The sequence below is a fragment of the Struthio camelus genome, chromosome 3 (genome assembly GCF_040807025.1).
Source record: "Struthio camelus isolate bStrCam1 chromosome 3, bStrCam1.hap1, whole genome shotgun sequence".
Lineage (NCBI taxonomy): Eukaryota > Metazoa > Chordata > Aves > Struthioniformes > Struthionidae > Struthio > Struthio camelus.
The window spans coordinates 108,667,645-108,695,262 of NC_090944.1; the positions used below are offsets into that span (position 1 = coordinate 108,667,645).

General features: G+C 41.2%; 2 protein-coding genes across 4 annotated transcripts in view; one reads left to right on the plus strand and one right to left on the minus strand.

Annotated features, from left to right (window-relative positions):
- Positions 1–7,429, plus strand: part of PIGF (phosphatidylinositol glycan anchor biosynthesis class F) — a 21,338-nt gene extending 13,909 nt beyond the window's left edge. For both annotated transcript variants that reach the window (XM_068939610.1, XM_068939609.1), the window contains exon 6: positions 7,048–7,429. In XM_068939610.1, the coding sequence (XP_068795711.1) occupies positions 7,048–7,161 (114 nt within the window). In that variant the 3' untranslated portion in view covers positions 7,162–7,429. The remainder of the gene's footprint in view (positions 1–7,047) is intronic.
- Positions 199–27,406, minus strand: RHOQ (ras homolog family member Q). 2 transcript variants are annotated; one of them, XM_068939612.1, is made up of 5 exons: positions 27,190–27,406; positions 26,694–26,752; positions 9,333–9,497; positions 8,459–8,554; positions 199–7,762 (listed from the first exon to the last, which is right to left on the minus strand). In XM_068939612.1, exons 1-5 carry the CDS (start codon positions 27,329–27,331, stop codon positions 7,730–7,732), a joined length of 495 nt encoding a protein of 164 aa, XP_068795713.1. In that variant the 5' UTR covers positions 27,332–27,406; the 3' UTR covers positions 199–7,729. The 2 variants fall into 2 exon arrangements, with proteins under 2 accessions (XP_068795713.1, XP_068795712.1); XM_068939611.1 differs by having other exon boundaries at positions 199–7,766; positions 27,190–27,405.
- Positions 27,407–27,618: the final 212 nt, after the last annotated feature.

A 27,618-nucleotide genomic window follows, 5' to 3' on the forward strand; every position in this document is an offset into this window, starting at 1 on the left:
TTTCACCATAACTTATTGTCACTTTAAAGTTACCTCAAAATCATATGGAGTGAACTTGATATGAAATTTATCATTAGCAGTTCCAATTGGTCTGCTAATGGCTAAAAACAGAATGCTACTTCATCCTTAGTTTTTCTAAAGCAAGGAAACCATACTAGTTCTTTACACACAGACGACAAAACCAAGATAAAACAGATGTCTCAGAAAAACTTTATTTTACATGTTTATTTTTTGAAAAATATATTTCATACAGGGGATATTCAGACTAGTGGGCCTGTCTGCATTTAAAAATAATAATGTAAAATGCATTCTTTTTCTTAGCATACAACAACTTTTACCCTAAATAAAACTTAATAGGAACAGAATATTGTTTTGGAAATAAAATGATATTCATTGTCTGAATAATGTTTCAAAATGGAAATGAAATATAAAGCATTTTTATTAGAAATATAAAATATATTGCTGAAAGTGAGTTGGTATCCTGATGATTGATTGTTCTTCATTATTCTGTTTTTTTTTTTTTAAATCAACTTTTCATATGTAATTTGGCTTTTTCCTACTGCCCCTCTACTGTTTTTCAAATGTATTTATTTTGTAACTATGCAAAACAGTTTAAGTAGACCTATTCAGTCTGTGGTTCTTCCTGTTACAGGCATAATTCTGCATACCTATCTAAGGCAAAGGTAAAGATGTAAAAACAGTTGTCTTTACAAGAACGCAAGCAAGTTAGTCCCTACATTCAGGTTACGTTACAGTGTTTAAAAAAAAAAAAAAAACACCACTTTTCAAGACATCCTCTACAGGACATGTTTCAGCTTATTACAATTGTCAGACCTCTAGAGTAAGGAGTTACAAATGTTTTGAGATTACTATCTAATTCTTAGTTTTAAAAAAAGTTTTGTGAGGCTTTATTGTGATCATTTAAATTAGGCTATCATAGGTGTTGTTCAAAGGGCTTAAAGAATTGTGCATGCATGTCTTGTTGCCTCCAGCCTTCTGATACGTAATGGCAATGCAAAGGTTAGGATTAGTTAGGATAGTTCTAGCAAAGAAATAGGAAATAGTTTCCTTTGCTACCGTTGCTGACAGTCTTTAAACACAGTCACTCTCTAAAGGTGCTTTACAAAACACTAGTTAATTACTGTAGAGCTCATAAAACTATCCTGAAATGAGTGAGGGGAAACTACCCTCTGTACAAGTACTGTCACCTAGAAGACGGAACGTGGTCACTGCTAACGCTAGTCGTACTGCATAGACATGACAGGCTACCCAGAATGTGGGCAAAATGGAACATGGACAAATTAATGTTGCGCTTTGCTAAATATTAGCATTCAAATCAATTTGCTCACAGAAGTGCTATGGAAGCTTTAGAGTCATTTTTGTATGTCTGGTAGTCTTGTAAAGGAAGAGGAAAAGGATACATTTGAAATGGAAAAAGTGTGCTTTACTAAAAAGGTCATGTGAAATACTCAAATAGGGAACTTTTCAGACTGACTATTTCAAGATGATGTTGTCCTTTTAATCACTGCATATTATTAGCATCTTAGCTTCATGGGTCATCTGAGAAGTGGCACCTTAAAGCACTGTTATACCTACATCACTGAAACAGAATGGAATCATTTAGGTGTTACCAGATGCGTTGTGACGCATCCTTTCTTTGCGTACCTTAAGATAATTTAGTGGCAGAACAAGGTGGTATAATTTAAGACTAAAACCTTATCAGCATGCTTTATACGCTGTAGAACTAGTATACCAGGCGTCCCATTCCTGTTTGACAAAAGCTGAACTTTCAAAATAGTGAAGTTCCTGGTTTGATTGCATATTTTGATGCCAGATTCTTAAAGTATCTTCTTGTGTTCAGGCTGTGTGCACACATGCACACACACACACCCTCCCCCCCGTGTGTTTTTTCCATAGTGTAGTTTTGATTTATAGTAACTGTTACTACTGATTAAAAAGTGACTTTGAAATCATATTATTCCTAAGGTGTTCTCATATCGTTAAGTAAAAGTGAAATCAAAGTATCTGTTCTCACTTTAAACTGTACGCTTAAAACATAATATGTAGTGTTGATTTAACACAAGTGAGTTGATTGGCTACCATGTAATTTAGCCAGCCTGACTGTAAATATTAGCCTAGATAGCTCACAAACATTTGTAACTTGAAAAAGCATCTGTGGAAAATCTTGGGTACAGCTGTTAGTCATTTCAGGGAGCTGAAACAGGACTACAAACTCTTGCACTGCCTTGTTACTCTTAATACAGGTTGGAGGGTTTCATTCTTGTATTTGCTTTTGGATCTACTTCCTACTCTGAAAGTTTTGTTGTAAAGGAAATTGCTTTCTCTGAGTAGACAGAATAGTATCCGGTGCTCTTTTTAACAGAGGTAGAAGCTTGTTCCATTTCAGTGGGGTTATCATTGTTTATTTAATCGTATGTTTTCTTCACGTAAACCCTTAATGGTGAGATCAAAACCAGTTATGCTTTCTATGATTTTAGAACACAAACCCACAAAAACAACTTCTAGTTACAAATGCCAACCTGAAAAAGCTCGCATTTCCTCTCCTCAGCATGTGCTTGTCAGCGCACACATTCTGTACAGTGTGATAAGACCCTTTTAGTTAACATGTGCATGCAACCAAAATAGATTAAAAGGCATGTAGTGAAATTTTTAAGACACTATGGATTAAACAGTCAAGAATTTAAGGCATGTTAGAAACTGGGAGGGAAAGTAATTGTGCTCATTTATTCAGTATTTAAATGAAACTTACCAAAGTTCTTACATAGCTTTTTAACTGACAGAAATGGATCTTTTGAAATAGTAAGTACACCAAAAAAACCACAGTTTAGGAGTAAGTACAGTAGATTGCCCCACTATATTTGCAATTATGTTATTAAACTTCCAGCAGTCAGCTGCATCTTTTGCATTTTTTGTGTTACGTTAAATGACTGTATTTGGGTGTTGCTGTCAGCTCTGGCCTGTAAGAATCTGGCCTTTACGTCCTTATCTATGTATATGCAATTCCCATTGCATGGGATTTAAATTGCACGCTTGGTTGACAGAGGGCAAAACTATCCTGCAATCAGAATCCTGATTTAACTAACTAGGTGCACAGTACTGCAGAGCTAGATACTTTGCTGTGATCCTGCAGCGTGCTCTGCTGTCCACACAAGATGCTGAGCATTCTCACAGCTGGCATTCCAGAGGACACTTGGCAGCTTGAAAGTGTCCTGAAAGGCTGGCATTCCTGCTTGGAGTCCTTTTTCTTAAAATAAGTTCCAGTATATATTAGCAACTTTGCAGTTCTGTAGTGCCTATACAGTTAGCCTACTGAAATCCCTGTTAAATAGTATCACATAGCCAGATGAAAAAAACAGGTGCAAAGAAAATTGTTCCTTGAAGCAAACAGCAGAAGGCAAGATTGTTTTGCATTAAATGCTGGCCTGTGCTCTGTCCCTTAAAATGCAATTTCTGTGCTTGTTAAGTGTGTATGTGAAGATTTGGTTTTCCCAAGCAGCTGTTCAGATTGCTAGTAATCATGTACGTATGTTAGAATTGGGCTGTTCCCACATGCATTTGACATGTGAACTGACTGTTTTCACATCCGGCTGTGAGGGTGCTAAGTGATGCTTCCCAGCTGCTGGAATAGACAAGGCAGTTCACACAGTTTTTTGAAGAATGTTCTGTCCTGTCCTCCTTGCTCCCCGCACTCTTCTCTCCAAAAACAAGGTTCTTCCACCTCAAAAGTGCAGTTAGGAATGTTGCCTAGTACCTTAAACCCCTGCTGCTGACCCAGCCTAAACGTGGCATCAATGATGGGGTAGAAGTGTCAGTTCCCTGGTGACAGAAGGGAGCGTGAAGTAGGAGAAACTGAGTTGTGTAGTTCTCAGAGGGTGAAAGGTATGGATTACGAATTGCATACTTTGAACAAGTGGAATGGAATCTTTCTGAAAAGGTGGATGGGGTAGTAGCCGCTTAGATTTTTATCACTTAGTCAGAGGCAGTTAGCACTGAGTCAGGGAGGCCAAACCAAATTTAAGAGATAATACAGAAAACAGGGCAAAACCAGACTGATAAGAAAGTCAAATTTATTTAACAAGGTCAAGCAGAATGATTGGATCTCAGAAGATTAAGGCCAGAAGCTAATGCAAAATAAAGCAGCCCCCTTTCACTGATGGACAGGTTGCACTGCATTTACTACAGCGTAAAAAGCATACACAAGGACTCTTACTTCAGTGGAGCTGATGTGCTGAAGGGCTACATCTTAGTCTGCCCTTTGATAGCTTGCTTCTTTAGACACACCCTTGGGCGCATCTGGCTATGCGCAGCCTGAAGGCCATTCCAGTAGTCAAGAATGAAAGGTGTAAAGCTAATACCACTACCTTCAGGAGGTTTTGCCCTTCCTTGAGGGTTAGCGGAAAACAGCGTTAAGGACAGCAACTCTCTTAAATCCAGGGTTTTAACGCCTATGCCTAGGGAGGGCCAACTGGCCTCAGAAGGCCAATTAAACTGCCTTCAGAACTATTTTGGGCTATCTGAGCAGTATAGTAAGACTGAGTACACAGCCTAGTACCCTTCTTTTCTGTGCCCCTAGAGGAGATGAGTGGTGTTTCTTGGCTCTTTTATAGTCAGTGAGACAGGGTGTACGGTTTCTCTCCTTTGCCCCTTATCGCTGCCAGTGGTGCAGGGTGGATTTCAGAGGTCAGAGGGTCATGTGTTGAGTGACAGTCTGAAACTTCTGTGAGGTAACACTGATTTTAAAAAGAGAAGTAAGAACTGAAAGCTTTGGAAGGCAGACAGAGGCATTGTTAATATAAAAAGTTACATAATTCAGGAGAACTGTTCAGAAGCTATACTCCAAGTTGCAATTGAGTCAGGTAGAATAAGCTACAACAATCATCAGAGATCCTTTTAATCATACCAACAATGGCCACTATACACAAAATACTAAAAGATACAACGGCTACAGGATTATCCGGGATATTGACTTATTAGCTAAGAGAACACAAAAGATTCAAACAGTCCTAGCAACATCAACCTATACTTCTGAAAAGCAGATAGGCAACTACAGATTCACCTAATGTAGGTAAAAGTTAATGAAGGATTATTGATCACGCATAGATAGTGAATGTGATGGAGGAAAAAAAAACCTACTAATTCATGAAGCCTTTGTCCATAATTATGTGGTTATTGAAGAGGTATTTGACTTTGCCAGTGGATAGGAAAATACGACTTAATTGAAACGTGTTACTGAGTGAGCAGCTTTCATAGCTAAGGTAAACATCCTATCTCTGCAGGGGCGTTTTTGTTGTTTTGTCCTTTAGACATGTGTAATGGCCTGCAAAAGACTAGAAATAACTTGGTTACATTTCATTTAAAAGTTGAAAAGATCCACCTGAAGCATAAGTTTAGCCAAGGCCACAAACTCCAGTGAGTTTTAAATATGCACAGTATCTTATCATGCCTAAGTATCTCAAGGCTTTTTATAGAAGATCCACGATGCCACTGTTAAATGAATGAACACGAACAAGTCTTTGGTTTGACAGGCAACAGCCAAGATATTCTGCAACAAAAACAAACAGCAGAAATGCAATGGCCAGAAATAGAAGAATGAAACAAGGTCAATAAAGAGTACCTAAGGCACCTTGTTTTTAGTCATCTTTGCTACACTCCTTAAGACCTCCAAATAACATATAAAACTGCAAACGCTAAGGAATGTGAAGATGAAACAGCAAAGGACAAAAAAAAAGTTGCTCTTATTCCTAGTTAAAATTCCCATGATCAAAGGATATGAAGAAATATACTTGTCCAAGCCATAATGAAGTAGAGGGAGGAATCAGTGCTAGAACAATGAACGTAAGGAACAGTACCATTTAGAGTATGTTGATCTGATACTCATGCAAGTCAAAAGGAAGTAGAGAAGAAGGCTGGACACTGAGATGTGGATATTTTCTTCGATGTCTAGTGCATTTCTCAGTCCCCTTAAGGACATTCCCCTTACTAAAAAAAAGAGGGGGAAAAAAAGAAGACAGGTGAGGAGAATACAGTCTATATTTGCTAAGGAAAATGAGCTGAACAGCAGGAACTGTAAAATTGTCCTTGAAAAAGATATGCAAAGGAAAATTTAAGGAGTGATAAGAACTCAGTTTATTCTTCAAAAAACAGATTTAATCACCAACTGAGCTGGGACTTCATCAAATGCAGTATCTAGTTGACTGGTAATGTCTGCTACATCTGAAGACAGACTGGTTAAAGCTCTTTTTGAACCCTCCTTCCTGAAAATCAATACCAATTTAAAAAGCGGGATGGGAGAAATCCCACTACTACTTGCCTCAGTGCTAGAGGCTTTGTGGAAGTGAATCACCTGCACTGAGTCAGTTCCCTGTCCTTACACTAGGAAATGGAGTCGTCTTGGACTCTTCAACATAATTGGCTTACTACATGGTTGCTGAACTGGGTGCAAGATAGTTCATTCAAGTTTCCAAACTTGCATTCCCTTCCTACTGCTAGCCAGAGGGGAATTCATTCTTTTGCCTACTTTTCGAGACCAAAAGGAAAAGAATCTCTATTTCCATTTCAGTAGATGGCCTTATTTGAAAATCAGTTCATTTATACACACCTCTAACAGTTTCAGAATGCCATGGGAGGTTGGAAGAAGTTACAAAGAGATCTTTAGTTCCCAAATGTGTGCAGCAGAATGGGAAGTTAGATTTTCAGTAAATCTAGCTGAACTCTTCAGGAAATATAAACTTAAGTTGTTCACATAGTTTTGGGAGCATCAAACCAAACTCTGCAGTAGCCAGAAGCCTGGTTACATTTTAATGCATATTAATTAAAAAATGTACAACAGCATTTAGTGTTCATGATGATGTATGTATGATTGTTAGACTTTTGGCATTTTTAGGAAAGCATCTCAAGCTTTAAAGGAGAATAAGACTGTATTATCTTCCAGTATCTAGATTACACTGAGAACTTGTGCTCATGAAGTACAAAAAGACCACAAACGTTTTTCTCATTGTCTGCTTTCACCTCGTATGCTCCCTTCAGGTATGGCCCATTTCCTGTTCCCTCGGCGCTACCTTTGGCTATATGGCTGGTCTGATTATTGCACCTTTGTGGATACATTGGAACCGGAAGCAGCTTACATATAAAAGCAGATAACTGGAGCAAAGAGAGACAAGGTATTTCTTTGTGCAGATTCCATACAGACTGTGCAAAAGTTTTATAGAGATATATTTATATATGTTTGTATGTATGTATAGTCAAAGCAAAAGGCTATCCAAATTCATTTTGAATATTTCGGGCCAAGCATCTCCACTCAATAGCATCACATGGATGCTGTTTCAACATGGTGCAGTTGTTGCTTTCTCTAGACTATGTAACCCTGAGAGATTGTACCTTCCAGTCTGAATAAAATATTTGCAACAGATGTGGCGGTTTCTTATTACAAGTTCATTGAATTTGATTTTATTCCTCTGGATTTCACTGCTTGTAGAAGGCAGAATCATAGTTTTAGCTTTCAAACCTGTAACAAGTTCGCTGTGTAGTTAATGCATTGTATTTAAAGTCGACAGATTTTCACAGTAAGCCTGGCCATTGTCAAATGTATCTCACGTGATCAAACAGCAGTTTATGCATCTTGAGCCTAGTCTCTTCTTCACCATGTGTTTCTTTGGAGTTAGAATGGCTATAATAGCTTCATCAAAAACAGTCTTCAGTCCTTTCTGTGTTAAAGCTGAACACTCCACATAGCAGTAGGCTCCTATCTGTCAAGAAAATAAATTAGTTCAATAGCATTATATTTCAGCTATTCAGATCTAGCTGCAAACTTCTGCAATATGTTTCTATAGTGACACTTCAGTATTTGGCTGTGATCTAGAAAAGTCATCTCAGCGTGGTTTCCTTTCTAACAAAGCAGAAGAATGACCAAAAGACAAAGATCTGGAATTTATTTAAGTTGGTTTGGTTTCAGAAATAAGCATGTTAAAGAAGCTCTTTGGATTAGCAGTAGAATCCTCAGACATTTTTGATAACTAAGATAGCATAATAATAATGATAATTAATAGCAAAAAAGAATTACGTGACCAATAAAGGTTTCAAAAAATAAGTCTTTATAAGCATCCTGATACACAGAATCCACCCAGTGTGTTAAAAGGGTTAATTTCCTAAAGATGCTTCCAACATTGTAATTATCTCTGACTCGTGATTATGCAGTTTTTACTGTGTTTATACACACAAAGTTAGAACCATTACTTATAGAGAAACGCTATTACGTAAGCATGCTTGTTAGCTGTATTCAACAATATAATTAAATCTTGTTCACTGGTAGGCAGTCATATGATTTCATATGTTGACAGGTAAAAGGAATGGGCAAAGCAGTAATAGAAAGAGCAAGTGAATTTGAAACGGGTTTTTTGTTCCTTTGCTACTCAGTTTCATTTAGGAGTATCCAGTTTACCTCTTTTGCTAATTTCTGTCCTTGATCCACAGATATAGGCTTCTCTTTCATATCATTCAGTCTTGCCAGAGTTTTTGGGTCATCACGAAGATCAATCTAGCAAGAAAAATTGCAGTCATGTGGAATAGCTATATTCATTTTAAACAGAAGTGTGCAGGCTATGTGATACCCTCTTTTAAAGCAAAATGATTTATTTAATGGAGTATCACTTGTAGAAAAAAATGGAGTCATATTACAGTTCAGAATATGGACCCTTACTAATCCAAAAGCCCTGGAAATTTAGGCTGTTAACTACCTTTCAATTAGATGTGGTTGTCCTAGAATATCAGAATGTATATCCAGAAGTGGCAGGAAGATTAACACAAACACAACAGCAATGTGGGTCACCTTGTAATTGGAGTCCAGTTCACCGCCCACAAAAAGCAAGAGGAAATTATCTCACTTGTCCCTTTGCTCCTTAGCTTCAGCAAATACTGGATTTGACCAAGAGCTGCAGACTAAAGTAATTCTAATACCCTTCCCCGTGTTATTACATGAACAATCTTTATTCAGATACTAGTACCACATTAATATGAACAGGCATTTTTATTTGTTAAGTCCCATGACTTACTATGAAATCACATGGAGAAATGCAGCCAATCTAGCTACCCTGTTTAATATCCCCACATACTCACTTAACAATGCATTTGTTTTAACAAAATGGAGGTGACTTATTAGAAAACACCACAGAGCTAGGTTTTTTCATTAGAGTAGTTCCTCCAAAGCCAAAATTCAGGTGCTGCTCAAGTCCTGCTGCTTGTACTTCAAGCCCAAAGAAAGGGCACCACAGAGTGATCTGAAATATTTAAATAAAGTAAAACAGAACCAGATATACCTGTGTTCCTACTAATAAAAAGGGTACATTAGGTGCATATTCCTTTAACTCCGGTACCCACTCTTCCTTCACATTTTGAAATGAAGCAGGGTTTACCACTGAGAAGCAGATAAGGAAGACATCGGTCATAGGATAAGATAAAGGTCTCAGACGATCATAGTCTTCCTGAGAAAGAAAAATTCTGTTATCTGCAATATTAAACTGTTGCTTATATTTTGTTCATTTTAACAGTTATATTCAGGAACTGTATTCATATTTCAAGAAGTTTGCTGAAGCAAACTTTCTGACTGTTTACAACTATTCAGGGTTAGTGTGGTTGTTAGAGCAAAATCTGCATACAAACGTAATTATATGGGAATATAAATACAAAAAAAAAAAAAAACTCTGGCTGTGTTACTACCAGTAGAAACTTACCTCCGTAATAAGATATACAGAAGACTATCCTTTAAAAAGTTTTCATTTGAAGAAGAGGGAAAAAAAAGGTTTATGGTTAAAATATACTTGCAGAGCAAAGGCTAGGATTTGTTTGACCAGAGAGAAATAAACACGTGTGCCTGTCACAGAGCGATCCAGCTTACACAAAGCTAGCCTAGATTAAGGCTGTTCAGTACATTTTACCAAGGGCCTGTTCTCTTTTGGAACGTAACTTGAGGTGATATTAAGTCGTTCCTTAGAATTTTCTTTCTGACTCTTAAAAACCTTACTGTCTTATTGCTGATGATCAGGTCAGACACAGTAGGGATCAGAAGGGAGTTCCTTTGTCTAGACTTTGCTTTCTGTAAGCAGAGTAACCCCAACTAACAGTGGGAAGGAACAGAAATTAAAGAGTAAGTGTGTTAAACAACAAAAATTAAAGAGCAAGATAGTGTTTATCAGAGGAAAAGGCTCCCCAAAAGTCATTAATGCCCTCTTGGGGGGACAGACAGAAGAATGACCTTTTCACACTGATTCCCCTTTATCCATGTCATTTACAGCCATAGCATTAAAGCCACACAACACTTTAGCAACAGAGGTACCTAGCAGCATTGTCCCTACTGTAAAATAGGAACAGTCCCTCCAGGAGGAAAGATGGAAAGTGGCTTTTGCCACGTTTTTTGGCTAAGGGCAGGAAGGATCAAGCCACAGCTTCTCTGTGCAAGGCTTTTTTTTGGTCTATGGCACTGAACCAATGCCCTACTGTTCCTGCCTCACACTTTTTTTTTTTTTTAAATATATAAATAACTAAGACTGGGCCAAGGCACTGCACAGACAGCAAAGAATGCTGGTTTTGTGCTCTCTTTTCCACAATAAGCACCAGTACAGCATTAATCAGTGAGCTGCAGCTGTCTCCCTCTTCCCCATGTAAGCTCCCCATCTTAATTAAATCTCACAGATATTGTAACAGTTTGTTCATTAAATGCAAAGAGAGAAATGTAATTTAACTCCATGTTTGAAACAAGCCAGAAAATTAAATTTTCATTTCCTCGGCAACTGTCACATTAACAGATATTAATTGTATAGTTGCACCCCCAAAAAGGCCATCATTGACTAATTGTTAAGTTTGAAAGAGTGTGACACTAGAATGTGAGAACTTCCACAGAATAGTTTCTGCTAGTCCATCTTTTCTTTTGGAAGGGAACAGCTATGGGAAAAGAGCATTTCTCCCATCATGAAATGGAGGAAAGATATATGAGAACATATACTCTAGGAGTGTGCCCGTGTAAGGAGGTGACCATTTGCCAGCACTCTACAGAATAGAGTAGCACTCTACAGTAGAATAGAGCACTCTGCAGAATTCTCTATTTACAGAATATTCTTATTTGTAATCCGTTTTCTCATGTGCAACTCTGGCTACATAGACTCAGCCAGTCTTGTATGTGCTACGATTCTGTCAATAAGGTAGACCATGCTTAGCTGTAAACATGGTTACACAATTTCGCAACCGTAGTAGATGAAATATTTGACAGGCTTTTTTGGAGGCCAGTTGTTTCTCTGTTAATGTCAGCTCCTATCCTGCTTCACAAGAAAAACCTAGTCACCACGGCTTTGCAACCTCAGTGGTATTTATCGTAGAAGGCAGAAATAAACTTTAAAAACATCACAACAAGGACTTGAAACTATTCAACATTCAATTTTTTAATCGTGTCTTTTATGGTTCACTTCTACTTCTGAATGTAGTTACAGCCTGCTCAGGGTAGCCACTGTATTTTCTTGGGTGGAGATCAAAATCCTAAAAGAAGCTTTCCAATAGCAAATTACTCTGGTCCCTGGAGTATAAAATCTTCATATTAGTATGAAAGAACATGCAGGCAGATCAGTCACTCACTCAAAATTCAGCTCTACTAAATCATATGTTGGGTATTACTGAAAAAGTAAATAAAAACTAAAACAAACAAAAAAACCTGACAGAAATCCTAGTTTACAGTCATAATGTATTCCCACCACCAAGGAGTTGCCTTCACTACAAAGTCTCATCCTGGGTTACAGTAATTAGAGCACTGTCTGCATTAAATATTGGAATAGTGAAAGCATTTCACTGTCACCAGAAATTACTGTTAGTCCAGTGACCCTAGGTTAATCCATTTCAAGTTGCAGACAGACCTTTTATGCATGGCAAATACTAATCATTGCCAGATCTCAAAGGCAGGTTACATTTGCATGACTTGCTTTAAAACTTGCCTATTAAGTTTGTCTTTTTAAGACCTATTGGTTACTAATCTTTGTATCTTTATCTGCATCTTCCTAAGTAATTATCAGTGGACATCTGGAAGTGAACAATTTTAGTGCTTTTCAAGCAGTGCGTTCCTGAACTCCTTTCCTCTCCCTGCATCTATTAATACACCTTTTGATTTCCTTCTGCAGTGGGCCAGCTACAGGTCCATGCTGTGTAATTAACATGTTAAACTGAAGACAACAACAATGTGATTGGACACTTTATGTACCACAGCTAGAGCTGTACATGGTATTCACTACAGTAACTTCACTGCATTTCTGCTTACTTAAATTATCAGAGAATTTGGCTATACCCAGCAATCCTGCTGGATGAAACAAGTCAATGCTGTCAGGCATCTCTCATTTAAGCCTTGTCTGTGCTACAAAAATTATGTTCATACTGATACTAATAGTGGTCTACCACCATTTGTTTTAATGAGACACACAATTCTAATAAAGCCTCCCACTACATTCAGTACTATGATGATTAGATTGATCCCAGGTCCTCCTAAGACAGATCATGGCTTAAATGTTACCAACATCTAGTAGTCCATCTATGCTAAAGGCTCCTTCTACTCCCCAACAACCTCTCAGAAATAATAATCAAAAGCTGAAAATTTTCGCTCGTCTATTGGGCAAAAATAATTGCTGCACTGGTGGAAACATCAGAAATACCGTATGAATTTAGACTGCATATTGGAAAAGCCTGCAAAAATCCGATTGCTTCAACTATAATTTATTTCCTGAATCTAGTGTAAGTGAAATAAATGTGCTTCATTCTAAAATTAAATGTAATAGCAAAATCTAATTATACTAGTCAGTCAACATAAATTCAAATCTGAGTGCATAAAGCACACTGTACAGCAATTAAACTTCCAATCTAATTTAGGAAGGCACTGCATATGTTTTTGGGCATTAAAAACATTTAAAGAATTTAACTGGAATATTTTAAGAATATGAATATGATGGGCAAGAAATCTACTAAGGATCAATAATGTACAGTACACTTCTCCAAAAATCCAGTGTAGAGAGGTAGCTCATTCCCCAGTATACTCTGGACTTTAAAACAAAATTGTTTGCCATCTGGGGAAGCAGATGAATACAGATAAGAAAACATGATGAAAAACCTAAGAACTGTAATAACAACTTTCAAGAAATTGGATGCAAGTATATTGGCTTAATTAATGTTATACAGAGCTTCAATCCTCTAAGGACACCCTGTAAAAGGTATTACATTGCAACAAGGCTGTCCATTGGTATCACTGTGAAAACTCAAGACAGCTGCCAATAGGGAACAGACGTGGGAAAAGAGGCAAGATGTAGGAACTAGTGATTTGTCTCAGCTTCTCAACTGCAAACTGGGGAGGCCTAGTGGTTTGGGGTTTGTTTGGTGAGAGGGAAGAAAGGAAATTCACTTTTCAAATTTTGTTTCCCTCTGATTTTAATATTCTAAAGGTAAGTCTAGTATTTCCTTTATTTTAGCTGTTTAAAATCTCTCCTCCATCTGCTGTAATACCTAATAATCCACCTCTTTTGGGCATTTTCTTTTGCCTTGTATTGGAATACTGAATCACTGAATTTCACTGTATTTTGGACGCTTGGATGGATTTGTTTTAACACATCCAAAACCTGGCTATTTCTTTTCCTGACCTTCAGCTGCTCAGAAAAAGAGGTCTCTAGGAATTTTTTGTATGTAGACTGAAGAATGGTCTTGCAATTCTGCTGGAGAATATTGTTCTTCATTTCAAGCGTTTGCTCAGACTGAAAGCAGAATGCACTGCTGCATTTTAAGCAAGTTGTGTAACTGATTTTAAATTAATACTTTTGCTCAATTCCATGGATATGAGTTGGCAGGCATGGTTAAAAACACACAAACTGTATTCCCAGTTCTGCACTGACATGTAGCCCTGAGCACATTATTATCCTCTCTCTACTTGTATGTTCCCATCTGTTAGGGTGCCCCAAAGGGGTTTGCTGGCTTAATAATACATTAGTCTTTGCAAAGCACTCTAAAAGCCTTTGATGTACATAGCTTATGTGCAATGGCATATTTTTAAAAAATAAATTAAGACACACTAAAGTCTTAATAATTCTCTGGGCAACCTTCTTGACCCATAAAAAGCAGTCTTGGCTTGTATTTATTATGAAACTGAAATAAGAGGTGCAGTCATACCTGACATCTCACATTATTAGAGCCTGTGTAGCTCCCGTGTATGATCATATCACCCTCTTCCCCGACCGAGTTAAAGTGATGGAGACAGTGATCCTTACCCCTCTCTCAGTAAAATGAGACCACTGGCCTCTTTCTCCTCTGGAATGATATTAGGGTCTCTCTGTCCAATTTGGAGAGATTAAAGATTATTAGAGGAGTCTTCCTTGTAGTCAGTACCTGCTGGCATGTTGACAAGATGTTTGGGCAAATTCACACCTCTTGGATCTGCTGTTAAAGGTCACCAAAAGATTTTAATCTAGATCTGTTTGTTTGATTTTTCCTCACGAATATAAGGGCTAGCTTCTTTAAACAAATAAAAGAAACCAAATTCTTAAATGTCACAACATTAGTGGCAAGGTGTGTCATTCTTATCTTTTAATCCAGGCCTGTCTCCTGTATTCTTGGGGAACCAAAGAAGTTAAGGATTTTGTGTGTCTTGCAGCTTAGGAAAGAAATTTAACTATACATCTCCACATAATACTGACATAGTCTCATAACAAAAGAGACAGTGTATTTCTTTTATATCCTAAGAAGGTGTAAGACTGGAGGGAGGATAAAGCTTGCACCACTCTGGGAGAAAAGCTGGAACTTGACAACTCTACGTTTGTGATCTCTGTGTTAGCAACCATCTGTTGCTTTCACAGCTTACAACAGCAATCATAAGAGGAGGTTCTCACTCCCAACCATCTGTTTTTAGAGGGGAAGCCAAAAATAGACAGCAGGCAGAGTTGCTAGAGGAATCCAACCTTCATGTAGTGAAGGGTAAAGACTACTGCTGCTCAAAGGGTCTCGGTGAAGCACACAAACATAACTAGAGCTGGTTTCTGTGGAACAAAATCACAGCTACAGGTCTACATTATAATCCATTTCATAGTATAGCTTGGTAATGACTGTCTAAAGGTCCTCTCTCAGTTTGAATTGCTGTACTTTAATTTCACCATTTTGGAGTGCATTTCAAAGCTATCTTTCAAGATTGCATTGCTGATAGTTTTCTTCCCTGAAATTTCCATTTCAGAAGTGGCTCCTGCAATATTTGGGGAAATACTAAACATAATGACTGAACCATAATCTCTGTTCTATGTAACATGTGCCCCAGGGACTTAAAAGCAGTTCCGAGTTACCAGTGGGCAAATCCTACGGTCTCCCACAGCTTATTTGGAATTAAAGGCTGATCTGCAGCTTTGCCATAAGCACCAAGCAAAGCCTCAGTGAGCAACTGTCTACTCCAGAAGCAGACCAGGAAACAGACTTTAACCAGCTGAATCACACTCTGGTTTCTGATTCTCCTAGATACATAGGTGGGGGAGGAGAGAGAGGGAAGTGGTCTGTAATGGCCCTATACAAAGCACAAATTGCTTCCCCGGCTACAAAAACTGAACTTTCTCAGCATAGGCTGTATATACTCCATAACCCTTTGCAGTGAAGGTGGGTGGAGCTTTCCCAGCAAGCCGCCATCCTCGTACTGCCACTCAGGAGCCACCTCTACTGCAGGCCCATTTGGCAAGTTGCAATTTGGTCTGACACAGCATTGCCATAAAACGAGTGCTTGTCCAGTTCTGCAATCACAGTCAAAGCCCTATTAAGCTGATCGCTACGTTTGTTTTTTCACTTACCTAAAGTCTGCGGCCACTAGCTTCTGAACATTCAAAACCAGATCTGGTGGTTATTCCCTAGCTGCTGGGAAAAGGTATACTACAGACCCCCTATCTCTTTGCAGGCTTCTGGGGATACCACTTGCATTTCTAAATGAAGCAGAATTGTCCTGTTATGGCTGGTTAACACAGGTCTCCCAAGAAATGCAGAAAGCTGCTGATTTGGGTTCAGCATCTATTTTTAATTTATAGAAAAGGCTGCAAGAATATAGGCTAATGCTCTCCCGTCATATTCAAAAAATGGCGTAAGCTAATCTAAATCCATCTCTAAATTCCTATGAGGAGGACTGTTCAAAGCAGGTATGAATTAGACATTGGAAAAGCCTAGGGTTTGTGATTTTTTTTTTTTTTTGATAGAAGTTTCCTTATGGCATATTTGAGAACTATGCAGCTGCTTACATGTCTGAAAAGCTTTTTTATATAAAGAGAAATAACTAGCTGGAAGATGGAGCTTATTAAGATAGATTTTTGCATATGAAAGACAGTAAGGGCAGAATATTCCCTTTATGATACATAATTTGCCTTTAAGTTATGAAGATTGAGCTCTGTCTTAATGTGGAATCAAATACTGTCTAAATCTTGCATCTTGCCATGTGATGATGCTGAACTATTGCCTAGACAGTTTTAACAGCGCACACCCTCTCTCCTTTCTATCACCACCGTAACTTGACCTTGCTGGCTTCTTCATGGCTTTCTAAAGGTAGGATTCCCTGAATTTTCTCTAAAGGCTTATTATTTTAGAGTCTGCAACAGCATAACATGGGTCCAACTGACTTGGGTGACTGAAAGCAATTTCAGTGAGCGCAGTTTCACTTAAACACCTGTATCAGTCGCTGGTCCAATGTGGAACTCCTAAGAGAAGTGGCAGAGTAACTGGTGCTGGCAAGCCCTTTCACTCATTATCCATGAAGAATCACATGGCTGTTGTGAGTTACTGTGCCGGTTTCCTTCTCACGGTGAACTTACGATTGCATTCTTCCTATACTGGATTTTCATTTCTCCAGGAAAGGAATTCACCCCAGGTTTGGTGACTGCATCCAGGGACCAATCAGGATTTTTCATTCTTTTTCCTTATGGGGAATGAGGGGGAAGGAAAAAAAAAAAATCCTGAAACGTACTCTGGGCCAAAGGATCTAGTCAGATCCTCTGCAGAACCTGCTCTTTGAAAAGACGGGTCCTTTCACTGCATTCTGTTTCCTGAGGCAAAACAGATTATGGAATAGAGATGGTTTAATATAGTTATCCTTATCACACCAAACATGTAGGGGCTGACCTGCTAGCCCCTCTGCCGAGAAGGACCTGGTGGACAACAAGTTAAACGTGAGCCAGCAATGTGCCCTTGGGGCCAAGAAGGCCAATGGGATCCTGGGCTGCATTAGGCAGAGTGTTGGCAGCAGGTGGAGGGAGGTGATCCTGCCCCTCTCCTCAGCCCTGGAGAGGCCTCACCTGGACTACTGTGTCCAATTCTGGGCTCCCCAGTACAAGAGAGACATGGCACTACTGGAGAGAGTCCAGCGGAGGGCTCCAAAGAGGATGAGGGGACTGGAGCATCTCTCCTATGAAGAAAGGCTGCGAGAGCTGGGCCTGTTTAGCCTGGAGAAGGAGAAGACATCTGATCAATGTGTATAAGTATCTGAAGGGAGGGTGTCACGAGGATGGGGCCAGACTTCTCCATGGTGCCCAGAGATAACACGAGAGGCAACAGGCACAAACTGAGACACAGGAAGTTCTGTCTGAACATGAGGAAAAACTTCTTGACTGTGAGGGTGACAGAGCACTGGACCAGGTTGCCCAGAGAGGTTGTGGAGTCTCCTTCGCTGGAGGTATTCAAAACCCACCTGGACACGATCCTAGGTAACGTGCTGTAGGTGACCCTGCAAGAGCAGGAGGGTTGGACTAGATGATCTCCAAAGGTCCCTTCCAACCTAAACCATTCTGTGATTCTGTGATTCTCCAATTCATTTACTAACTACATAAACCCTGTGCAGAGAAGCAGGACGGACCAGTTACATGTCCCGTTCTCTTTTACTTTCTACAAACAAAACCCAAAAGCATGTTCTTCAGTCCAGCGTTGAGAAACAGCTTTATAAGATAGATGAATAAGACTTTAGACTGATTCCTCAAGATTAATTCCCATCGTACAACTCTTAAGAAGACATACAATGTCAGAGTAAGAGTGTCATCATGCGCACATTTTATAAATGAAAGACTTCCTGGAATTAAAGGAGTTCCTAAGAGTCTTCTGCACACATTTTATGTCAAGTCCTGATTTATCAGGAGTGCACAGTGCAGGGCTAACAGCTACCACTGAGGAATACAGTACAATACCTAATGATTTCACTGCAGCAAATGTAAAGGCAATTGGAAAACTGCCTACAGGTTTTCTTTCTGAAGTGAAGAATATGTAAGCCATCTTACCATCCATGGTTAGTCTGTCTGCTAGTGATAAGATGCAGCCTAGATCGCTCCTGGCACCTATTCACTATTCATTCAGACTCTTCATCCCAACTCGAAATCCAACCCAACAAGGAAGTAGCAATAGGCCCTACAGATGATCTTTCAGCGTTCACTGCTACATCTAATTTAAAGTGCAAGCTGCTTGAGGCAGATTCAGCCTGTGTTTTATTCATCCAAAGCAATAAGCTCACCTAGGATGCTGATTAATGTCCCTCTGTTCTAGAGAGTAATAGTGCCACCTGCATTTTTACACACCCACCAGCAAGCGCTGGCCATTGGAAAGAATTATTGCACTTGTGCCGTAAAATGGATGCAGCACAGAGCAGCATTATAAGGGAATGATAACAGTAGCAGCTAACCAGTCAAATCACACAACCTTTTTGCAACTGCTGAAAATGTCATGTGGCGTTTGGACACATTTTCCTTAACACAAGTCATCCAATCACCCATCCAAACTAGTAAGTTACTTATAAAAACACACAACAGAGCAGTAAAAATGTTCAACTTCTCTCCTCTGCCCCATTTTGTGTTTTTTAATTAGAGGAGGGACAGTTTTGTTAGAAATGTAACTGCTAATTTAAAGGTCAAAAAAAAGTTCTGAAGCTCTGTCCCAAAGCACTCATTTTAGTAGTACTGTTTTTTAGAATTCGCAATAAAACTGCAGGACTTTAAATGAGTGTGTTTTATATTATTTCGTAAAGCTTGAGTTCCTGGAGTCTCATGATTAAATGAAGAAAAATCACATCCTTTTCACCTTAAAATGAAAGATAAATTTTTAGTCTCCCACTAACAGGGACACTTGAACACATAAAGCCCAAAGGCTGAAAGGAAAACCGCAAAAGAAGATGTCTCAAAGCATTTTGAACTCATAGTTTTTAAGGTAGTTCAAAGTGATGTCTGAGGACAGAACAGCTGACTCATCATTTTGCATGCATGGCACTGAAAAACTATCGGTATTGCTGAAGTAAGATTTAAGTTCATTTTGTCCAGATGCTCTCAACGAAGGATCTGGAACAAAGCATACTGAAATCAACCATAGGGTGCCTGCCGACATAGAGCTTTGGATCGGACCCTAATATACAAGGCAAGAAACCATGAAAAAGGACTTAAAGTATTTTGACTAGGAGCAAGTAGGTCTTTGCTATGGAGGCAGTACTCTAAGTTAGATTTAGCTTTTTTTGGGAGGTAGTTTGGAGGCTCAGGACAGAGTTAAGACTATAAATGAAAAGTAGTGCATTTTTGGTACTTTTCATTTTTACCAAAATATGAAAAGTCCTTTCCAAAGGAAACAGATTTCAGTCAAGAAGTATGACTACAGACCTTCCAAAAATTTCCGCAGGTCTCAAATGTTCTTTATCAGAAAAACTATGCCAGCTCGTACTACCTATACACAGTTGTCCCATTTTATCACTCTTGCCTCCTTCCGGACAGTTGTAAATTATATAATAATTAAATGACAGCAGGTGTGCTTATCATCTTAAAATGAAGCCAGGAAATAAAAAGGTATGCAGTAACATTACATTGGCAGAGGAATAGTTATTTTTTGTATTCAGTATTGCCTTTTTGGACTGTGATATTTGGAGAGTGTTGAGAGGTGTCACTATATCTCAAATAAATTATAAGTAAGAGTGAAATTCAGAGAGAACTCTCTCTCAAATTAAGGGAAATCTACTGACTCTTAACCCAGAAAAGCGGGATTTTTACCTGACCACACAATCAGTGTTTAGCAAGAGTCTCTCTAGGTCAGCGGACTTCATGAAAATGTGCTTTTAACATCATAAAGTGAAGTTTTAGAGAACCTCTCACACTTGGTTTGCTCTGGCTTCTTTACTCAGCTCTGCCGTTAACTTACTGTTAATTTGGCGAAGGCATTTTAGAATTTGGTTTTCAAACACAGCCCTTACATTTTAGTTAAGGTAACTCAGTCTCGATTTTCAGAAGTGCTTTGGGGCTTCTGACACTGTGAAAATTAAACATAAGCGTCTTGAGTTTGCACGTATACTCAGTGGACGCTTTTGAAAATTTAGAGCAGTATCTCTCATACTGAGTCTCCTCATCTGATGATAACCATACTTTCCTATCTTTCCAGGAAAGATATGACACTTTTGAAATGTGAATCACAGTTAGCAATGAGGTGTTTGAATCTAAACTTTACACTGGTATTAATATTATGCAAAGATCACTTTTAAAGCCAGTCTGAAGATCCAGAGTCGAGTCCTTTTAAAGAGAAAGTCTGTATTCGCTTAAATATTTGTTTGCAGAACTCTCAACATACAGATCATAAGCTCACACGTATCCCCTCTTTCTTTTGCCTTGAAAAACTTAAATTGCAGAGATGGAATTTACGCACATTAGGCTTTAAAATAATCTGCTTGCATCCAGTTGTTGCTGCAGAGCCGTTAAGTCTACATGGCTGGCAGCATCCTTAAGCACACACCAGCTTCAGCAGAGGCTGAGCTATTCATAGGATAGGGCACTAGCCTAGAGTGAGTTCACAGGTTCCCAGCAGCAGCTGCCAGCTTGGCTGTGACAACATAATGGGAGCAAGGGAAAATATAAGTGGGAGGAGGGCGCAAGGGGGAACTCGATGGGGACGGAATGTTAATTCCTAACATTTAATTTTTAGATGTGTCAAAATCATGTTATAGATTTAAATATTTACAACTCCACAGGCTTTGTGTTCCATGGAATTGTGCTTGCATGTTCCACGTTTGCATATGGCCCTAAGGCTCAGCTGTATATACAACACAGAAGAAAGAGATGTAGTGTAAGGAAGGAAAATCCTATTTCACAACAGAGTAGCCAAAATGATCAGCAGCTGTCTCTCCTTTCCGTGGGATATTGAATTGGTACCTACTAAACCAGGGCTAACCACCAAAGCCAAGACAAACAGCCAGCAAGGATTAGAAGGATCACTGCTATTTCTTGTTTTATTTATAGCAACCACTGCAAGTTTTGTGACTGTACATTTTTGTAACCATACTTCTATCCCTTCCCCTTTCCTACAGGCACATTTACAGTTATAATCATTTGTTTTCAAGCCTGGTCTTAGCGCAGGCACTGATCTTTCTAACAATATTGGCATTAGCTTTACGCACCTCAGCAGTCTGACCAACTGTAATAGAACATTGCTTTTAACATCAGGGCCTAAGTTACAACAAAAAACTCAGAGTATCTGAATTAAGATGGCTGCAACTACAAGAGTAGCCACGAGTATCTGAGCTGAGAGAAACCAAGAAGCAGCTTGAACTCATATTGAGCTTTGCTGCTACTGTTTTGGTGGGAGTTGAACTGGATCAGATGTATAGCTTGCCCTACAGACATAATGAGGCCTTTAAGGCAGAGATATAGACAGAAGTGGGAAAACTGATGCTCCAGGAACACCATTTACTTCAGCATTATTTGGTTTCAGCACGTAAGAATTTTTGATCAGCAGTAAGCAACACAGACTGCACTAGTATCACAACAGTAAATTTAAGTGACACTGAAAGATTATTATGCACTGTAGCATAGTAATGGCCATTCTACTACTTCTGTACCCCACTCTGTGCCACCTAGATGCTGGGCATCTGGCCAAACCTGCACCAGACAGCCCCACTGTGCCTCGCTTCCTGGGGTAGCAGGACCAGCACAGCAGAAGCTCTGCTCCTGCATTTTGCTTGTTCTCCCTCCAGTTACTGACAGTCCTTCACAGTGGAACACACACAGAGCAAGGCTTCCATGAGTACAGGGTCAGCATACACATGAGGAGAGGGACCATGCTATGAACAAAAACCCCACATCAAAAGGGATGGAGAGGAGGAGGTGCTCTAACTGCCATTTTGAGTAGCATCCTTCATTATAGAGTAAAACCACCAAGAGGCAAATCCTGTGTGTCCTCCCATCTCCCACTTACTCAGATCATTTGGCGTTTGGCAAGGGTACAAACAGCAAAGCTCTCTTTGTAAATCCTTAAAGAACTTTCTCCCAAAGTTTTAATATCATGAGACAACTCTCATGAGGGTTGTCGCATTATCAGGGTATTATTTGGGGTACTATGTAAGATCAACATTATAATCACTTGTTCAAGAGCACTCTAACATGGCAGAGTTAAGAGACTCCTGATGAAGTCAAGGTTCCCTTCCCAGGATAATTTTGCTATGTACCCCTAATCCATAGAGATCAATACTGACACACACAGTTACTCTCTCAGAGCTGGAGAGGCTACTATAAAGCCAAAGGCATCCAAGCATGAGTATCACAAGCAATTCACAAACTTGAATGTACTTATACCCCCAGCTCTGGGCAGAGGAGGTAGGGTCTGTAGTTCTCATTTTGTGGGGCAGGAGGAGTAAGGGGGTAAACTGAGATCCAGACAAACTATGACCTACTCCAAATTCATCGGTCTCAGTGAACGGCCATGTACAGCAATAAGGCTAAAAGGAGCCACAGGCTCCACCTCTGGGAGGAATTGCCTGTGGAATGTCCTCTCAAGTATGGCAAGGCCACCATAGGGACCTCATTATTCCCATCTGCCTCCCTGCAGCAGGACTTAGCCTCCACAGCTGCAAAACTAAACAGGCTCTGGGAGCTCTGGGAGCTTTCACTGTCCAGCAGCTGTACTGGCTATTTTCTGCTGAACCAGGACCTTAATATTTTCAGCTAGAAAAAAGTCTGCCTGAATTCACACACGCACACAAATGCAAAAAGTTTGTGAAGCACCAGTGTCATTCCCCTCCCCCCATATATATAACACAAAATAAAAGGGACTTCACTAGATTTATTCTCAATCTGTTTTAAATTCATAAAGTTGTGAGGCATTATGTGATCAGTATAGTTACCGAATGTGATTCTGTGTCTGTTGAGAAAAAGCTAGCTAGAAACAAACACTAGATTTCATGAGATCGAAAGCTTACAGCCCCTCTGCCCAAGAAAGGTCTATCACAAGTAGCTAAATGCAGAACCACACAAGTTCAGAGACCCACAGACTGGAAAGAAAAGTCAGGATTTCAGGCCTATGAGCCTGCTGGGCACCAGCTAGAAATCAAAAGCTGTTTATGCTACATGCTTCCTGCATTAATTTGGAGTTGGTCCTAGTTGGTCCTCACTTTACTCCCTCACTCCTCTTCCTCCACAAAATGAAAATGGTAGACCCTACATACTCTGTCCAGAGCTGGGAGTATAAATGCACTGATGTTTGTGAACTGCTAAGATACCACTATAATCAATATGCTGCTAAGTTTTGAGAAAATGGTACTCTCAGGCCAGTATTTTATGGCAAAACTATTTGGGGGTGAAAGAATTAGAAATAAAAACATTGAGACAGACTTTTTACTGATCTATGCTGGCACAGAATTCCTATGACTTTGAGCAGTAAAGAGTCCGAGCTATACAAAAGTCTGTACAAACAGCAGGCATGTACCAGATGAAGCCAACTGTTTCATCAACATGGAGAAGGCACCATCAACTAATGTTTTTTCAGCTTTTATATATATATATTATAAATATATATATATATATATTACATATATATGAAAGCTTTTAAGTAAGTTTTCTGTCATCCCATGGCTCTGGGAAGAAGGGCTGGTCAGCAAACTCTCTTGTGATGAACCAGTAGAAAGAATAAAAATGATAGACTGAGGTCTTTATGCAGAGGGATAATAAAACATACAGGGTTCCCCACAAGAATCTCCTCAGTTGTTCTGGATGTTGGGATGGAGCTTTTGTGGGCAGTCCCAGAACTCCACGTGTTCCCCAAATACTCTGAACCGGGGCAAGGATAATGGTAAAGATTTTATTATCACTGCAGGTCTGATTAAGCTCCCTGGGTACCTGCTGCCAGCCATTGTCCCCATTCCCTACCACCTTCTGAATATGGTTGCCTCTGATAATTTCTCCCCATGCTTTTAAGGGAGAGAGGCCCATCGCATAAGAGCCCTGCAAGAAAGGTTACACATTTCGATTTTCCATTTTTCCATAGATTTTCCACAGGGTATCCTATCTCCAGCTCTCTCCTCCTCACAGAGATTCTGAGCCTTCCCCATCTCTCTGTCTGCCAGCTCCACTGAACAGAACATCCCAGGCAACAGAAGGCCACTAGCCCTCCTTCTGCGCCACAGACACAGGAGATGCACCCGCACGCCGTCTGAGGGGTACACAGACACAAACACCCGCCCACCTTCTCTCACTCCTTTAAACTTCAATTGTTGGGATAACTTTAGAAGGGGAGTTTTGCCAAGACCAAGTATATTTCAAAAGGTAGCCTCATTAAAACACCCTACATGAGCTAAGGCTCCTCTGAATTTGGACAGCAAGACCTGGTCCATGGTATATCAGGGACTGTTCTGTAATTTAAACTTAAGATTTTGGCTCCTCATAATTAAAAAGCCTGTACCTCAACTTTGTACATGGTCTGGATATACAGTTTAACACTGAAAAGTTTTGCTCAGTGTAACAGGAATAATTTCACTTGGTGTTTGCTGCAAATTAGACATTAGCTTTAGGGGAGGCCAAAGGTCATTCAGTTTTGTACTCAGCACATTCAGACAGAGTAGGATACCACAAAACCGACTTAGTTAAGGCTACACATAGTGAATAAGACATGCTCCCATTAATAGTAACAGGCCAGCACAAGCAGTTTGAGACAGCATCCACAAATAAGCTATGCATACTTTCAGCAGTGCTAGCTTCTATTATATTTTAGAATGCTCATTTTAAAAAAAAGAATAGATGCATATTAATCAAATGCTCTGTTTGCCCAAGCATCAGATCCTTATTTTGTAGCATGCTATATGCAGTATTTCACAACAAGCTGGGTGCTGAACCATTTACTTCTGAGAAATAGAACTGTGACAGTGGTAACAAACGAGCTTGGTTTGTATAAATTTGACTCGCTTGTGCTTGTTATCAGTGAGATCACAATCATGAAGTCATTCTTCTTGGTAGAAGTCTCACCCGTCAGATATCAACTTTCTGGAAATAAGGCAGGTTTCCATACTTCTAGAATGAGTTTTACTACTGATTTCAGGCCCAACAAAGATATGAAAGACCAGCAGCTTCCCTTACTTAAGGCTGTATGCAGATCTCAAAAGGTAACTCAAGACACTAGTTGTTCGACTAAGCATAACTAAGAATATATAACTAGGAATAACTTAGTACAGGAACTAAGCATAGGAATAACTTGGTAAAAATTTATGGGATTATCTTAATGAGATCATCTTCCTAGTCGCTCTTTCTTTACAACAGGAAAGCATGACTGATATCACAGGTCATGCAAGATCAAAACACATGCTCACACTGCAAGAAGAAGTCTGAATGTAAGGAATACACACACGACTTTACAAAAAAACATGCAGCCTTTCTGTATTATGCGCCACATCTCCCGAGGAGGCTCCAGCACCTCATGGGGTCCGGCCTTTTACGAGCTATTTTGTTTCACATAAGCCATCTGGAAACAGCTCCAAGTGCCTTAACTTGGGAGCCAGTGCTGTGCCTGCAGCTTGGGAGCCAGTGCTGTGCCTGCAGCTAGGGCAGTGAAAGTTAAGCCAATCAAGGGGAGACTTCAATAACGGAACCCTTTAGTACCCACAACATTAGAGATCCCTCCAAACATCAAACGTTTTATCCGTCATTAAAACTGCTTAAGACCCATACTGACATAGCATCTTTCGCAACGGGCTGCAGTAATCTTAACACAATCAATTGAATTCTTGAGAACAGAAAAATAAATATATATATCTCAAATACAGTAGCTGAGAACTGCATTTTATTTTCTTCTGCCTTGGAAGCTCAAAAGGCCTCTTTAGTTATTCAAGAGTGGCCGAGTGTAAACAACACAGCCCGCAGTAGTTTGGGTTCCTATGCGATCTGACCCGTTTGAGGCGGCAAATAAAGTACATCTCTTGCTAAATAAAGTACATTTTCCCATCTCAAGCGAGCCAGAAGAGCCAGGACTTTGACTCAGGATGATCTCAGGCACGAGGGTGCTGTGTTGCAATGCCGTAATAAACACAGCCAGACAAAATGCCTTCCCATAATACGGGATGATGCCATTAGCCGCCAATCAGAAACCCACCGCCGAGCGCCAATGAGCGCCGCCAGCAGCCAACTCCGGAGGACCTGGCCGCGCAGAACTAAAAATAAAGTCTGCCGCGGCAGAGTGGGCAGCAGGAGTTTGATTCTCCTTTCAAGCCCCCTTTTTATCAACCCCCCTAAAAACACGGCCCGAATCGGAAGCGGGCGATTAGTCCCGCTGCATGTCGTTGACTCAGTCCAGCATAAACAGCCAGCTCTGAGTAGTTCCGCGGGCGGCCGCGCTCCAGCCGGGGCGGCGGCGGCGGGGGAAGGGGGCGCGGGGAGGCCGCCGCTCACCTGTCCGGCGGTGTCGTACAGCCCCAGCAGGTACTGCTTCCCCCCGACCGTGACGCTCACTGCAAGGGAGAAACAACGCACGTCGCTACCAACGCCGCGGCGGGGCACCGGGCGGGTTGGGGGGGAGGGGGGGGAAAGAACCGTTAAACGGCCGGGCTCGAGGAGGCGCGGTGGGTAGGGGGGGAAAGGGGCGCGGGGCGAACGGCCGTTAAACGGCCGGGCTCGAGGAAGCGCGGGGGGCGGGGGGAAGGGGAGGGGGCGCGGGCGGAACGGCCGTTAAACGGCCGGGCTCGAGGAGGCGCGGCGCGGGGGGGAACGGCCGTTAAACGGCCGGGCTCGAGAAAGCGCGGCGGGGGGGTCGGACCTCGCCGGCGGGCGAGGCCGGGGCCGGGGCCGGGGCCGGGGCCGGGGCCGGGCCGCCCGCGGCCGTCACTCCGCGCTACATCGGCGCTGGCCGGCCGGGGCGGCGGCGCGCAGCCCCCGGCGCCGCGCTCACCTGCGTAGTGGTCGAAGACGGTGGGCACGTACTCCTCGGGGAAGGCGTCGTTGGCGTAGCTCATCAGCAGGCACGTCTTGCCCACGGCGCCGTCCCCCACCACCACGCACTTGAGCATGACCGCGGCGCTGCCATGGGCCATGGCGGGAGCCAGCCCTCATGGCCCCGCGGGCGCGCCCCGCCGCGCCGGGCCCCGCGGCATCGCCGCCGCTCAGCGGGCGCCCCCGCCGGGCGCGGCCCCGCCGCCAGCCGCCGCCGCGCTGGGCCCGGCGGGAGCGCCTTCCCCGGCCGCGGCGGCAGCGCGCAGGGGAACTGCCCGCCGCCCGCGGGGCGCGGCGGCGGCGGCGGCGGGGGCGGCCCCGCGGCGGGGCGCGGCCGGGGCGGGCAGCGGGGCGGCGGCGGCGGCCGGGCGCCCCACGCGTGGGCGCC

Excerpts from the sequence above, each read along its gene's own strand:
- RHOQ (XM_068939611.1), bottom strand. The coding sequence starts at position 27,331 with ATGGCCCATGGCAGCGCCGCGGTCATGCTCAAGTGCGTGGTGGTGGGG. Across the intron at positions 9,498-26,693 it reads TGTACGACACCGCCGGACAG|GAAGACTATGATCGTCTGAG; the intron begins GTGAGCGGCGGC and ends TTTCTTTCTCAG. Across the intron at positions 7,767-8,458 it reads GACAGAAATTAGCAAAAGAG|ATAGGAGCCTACTGCTATGT; the intron begins GTAAACTGGATA and ends TTTTCTTGACAG.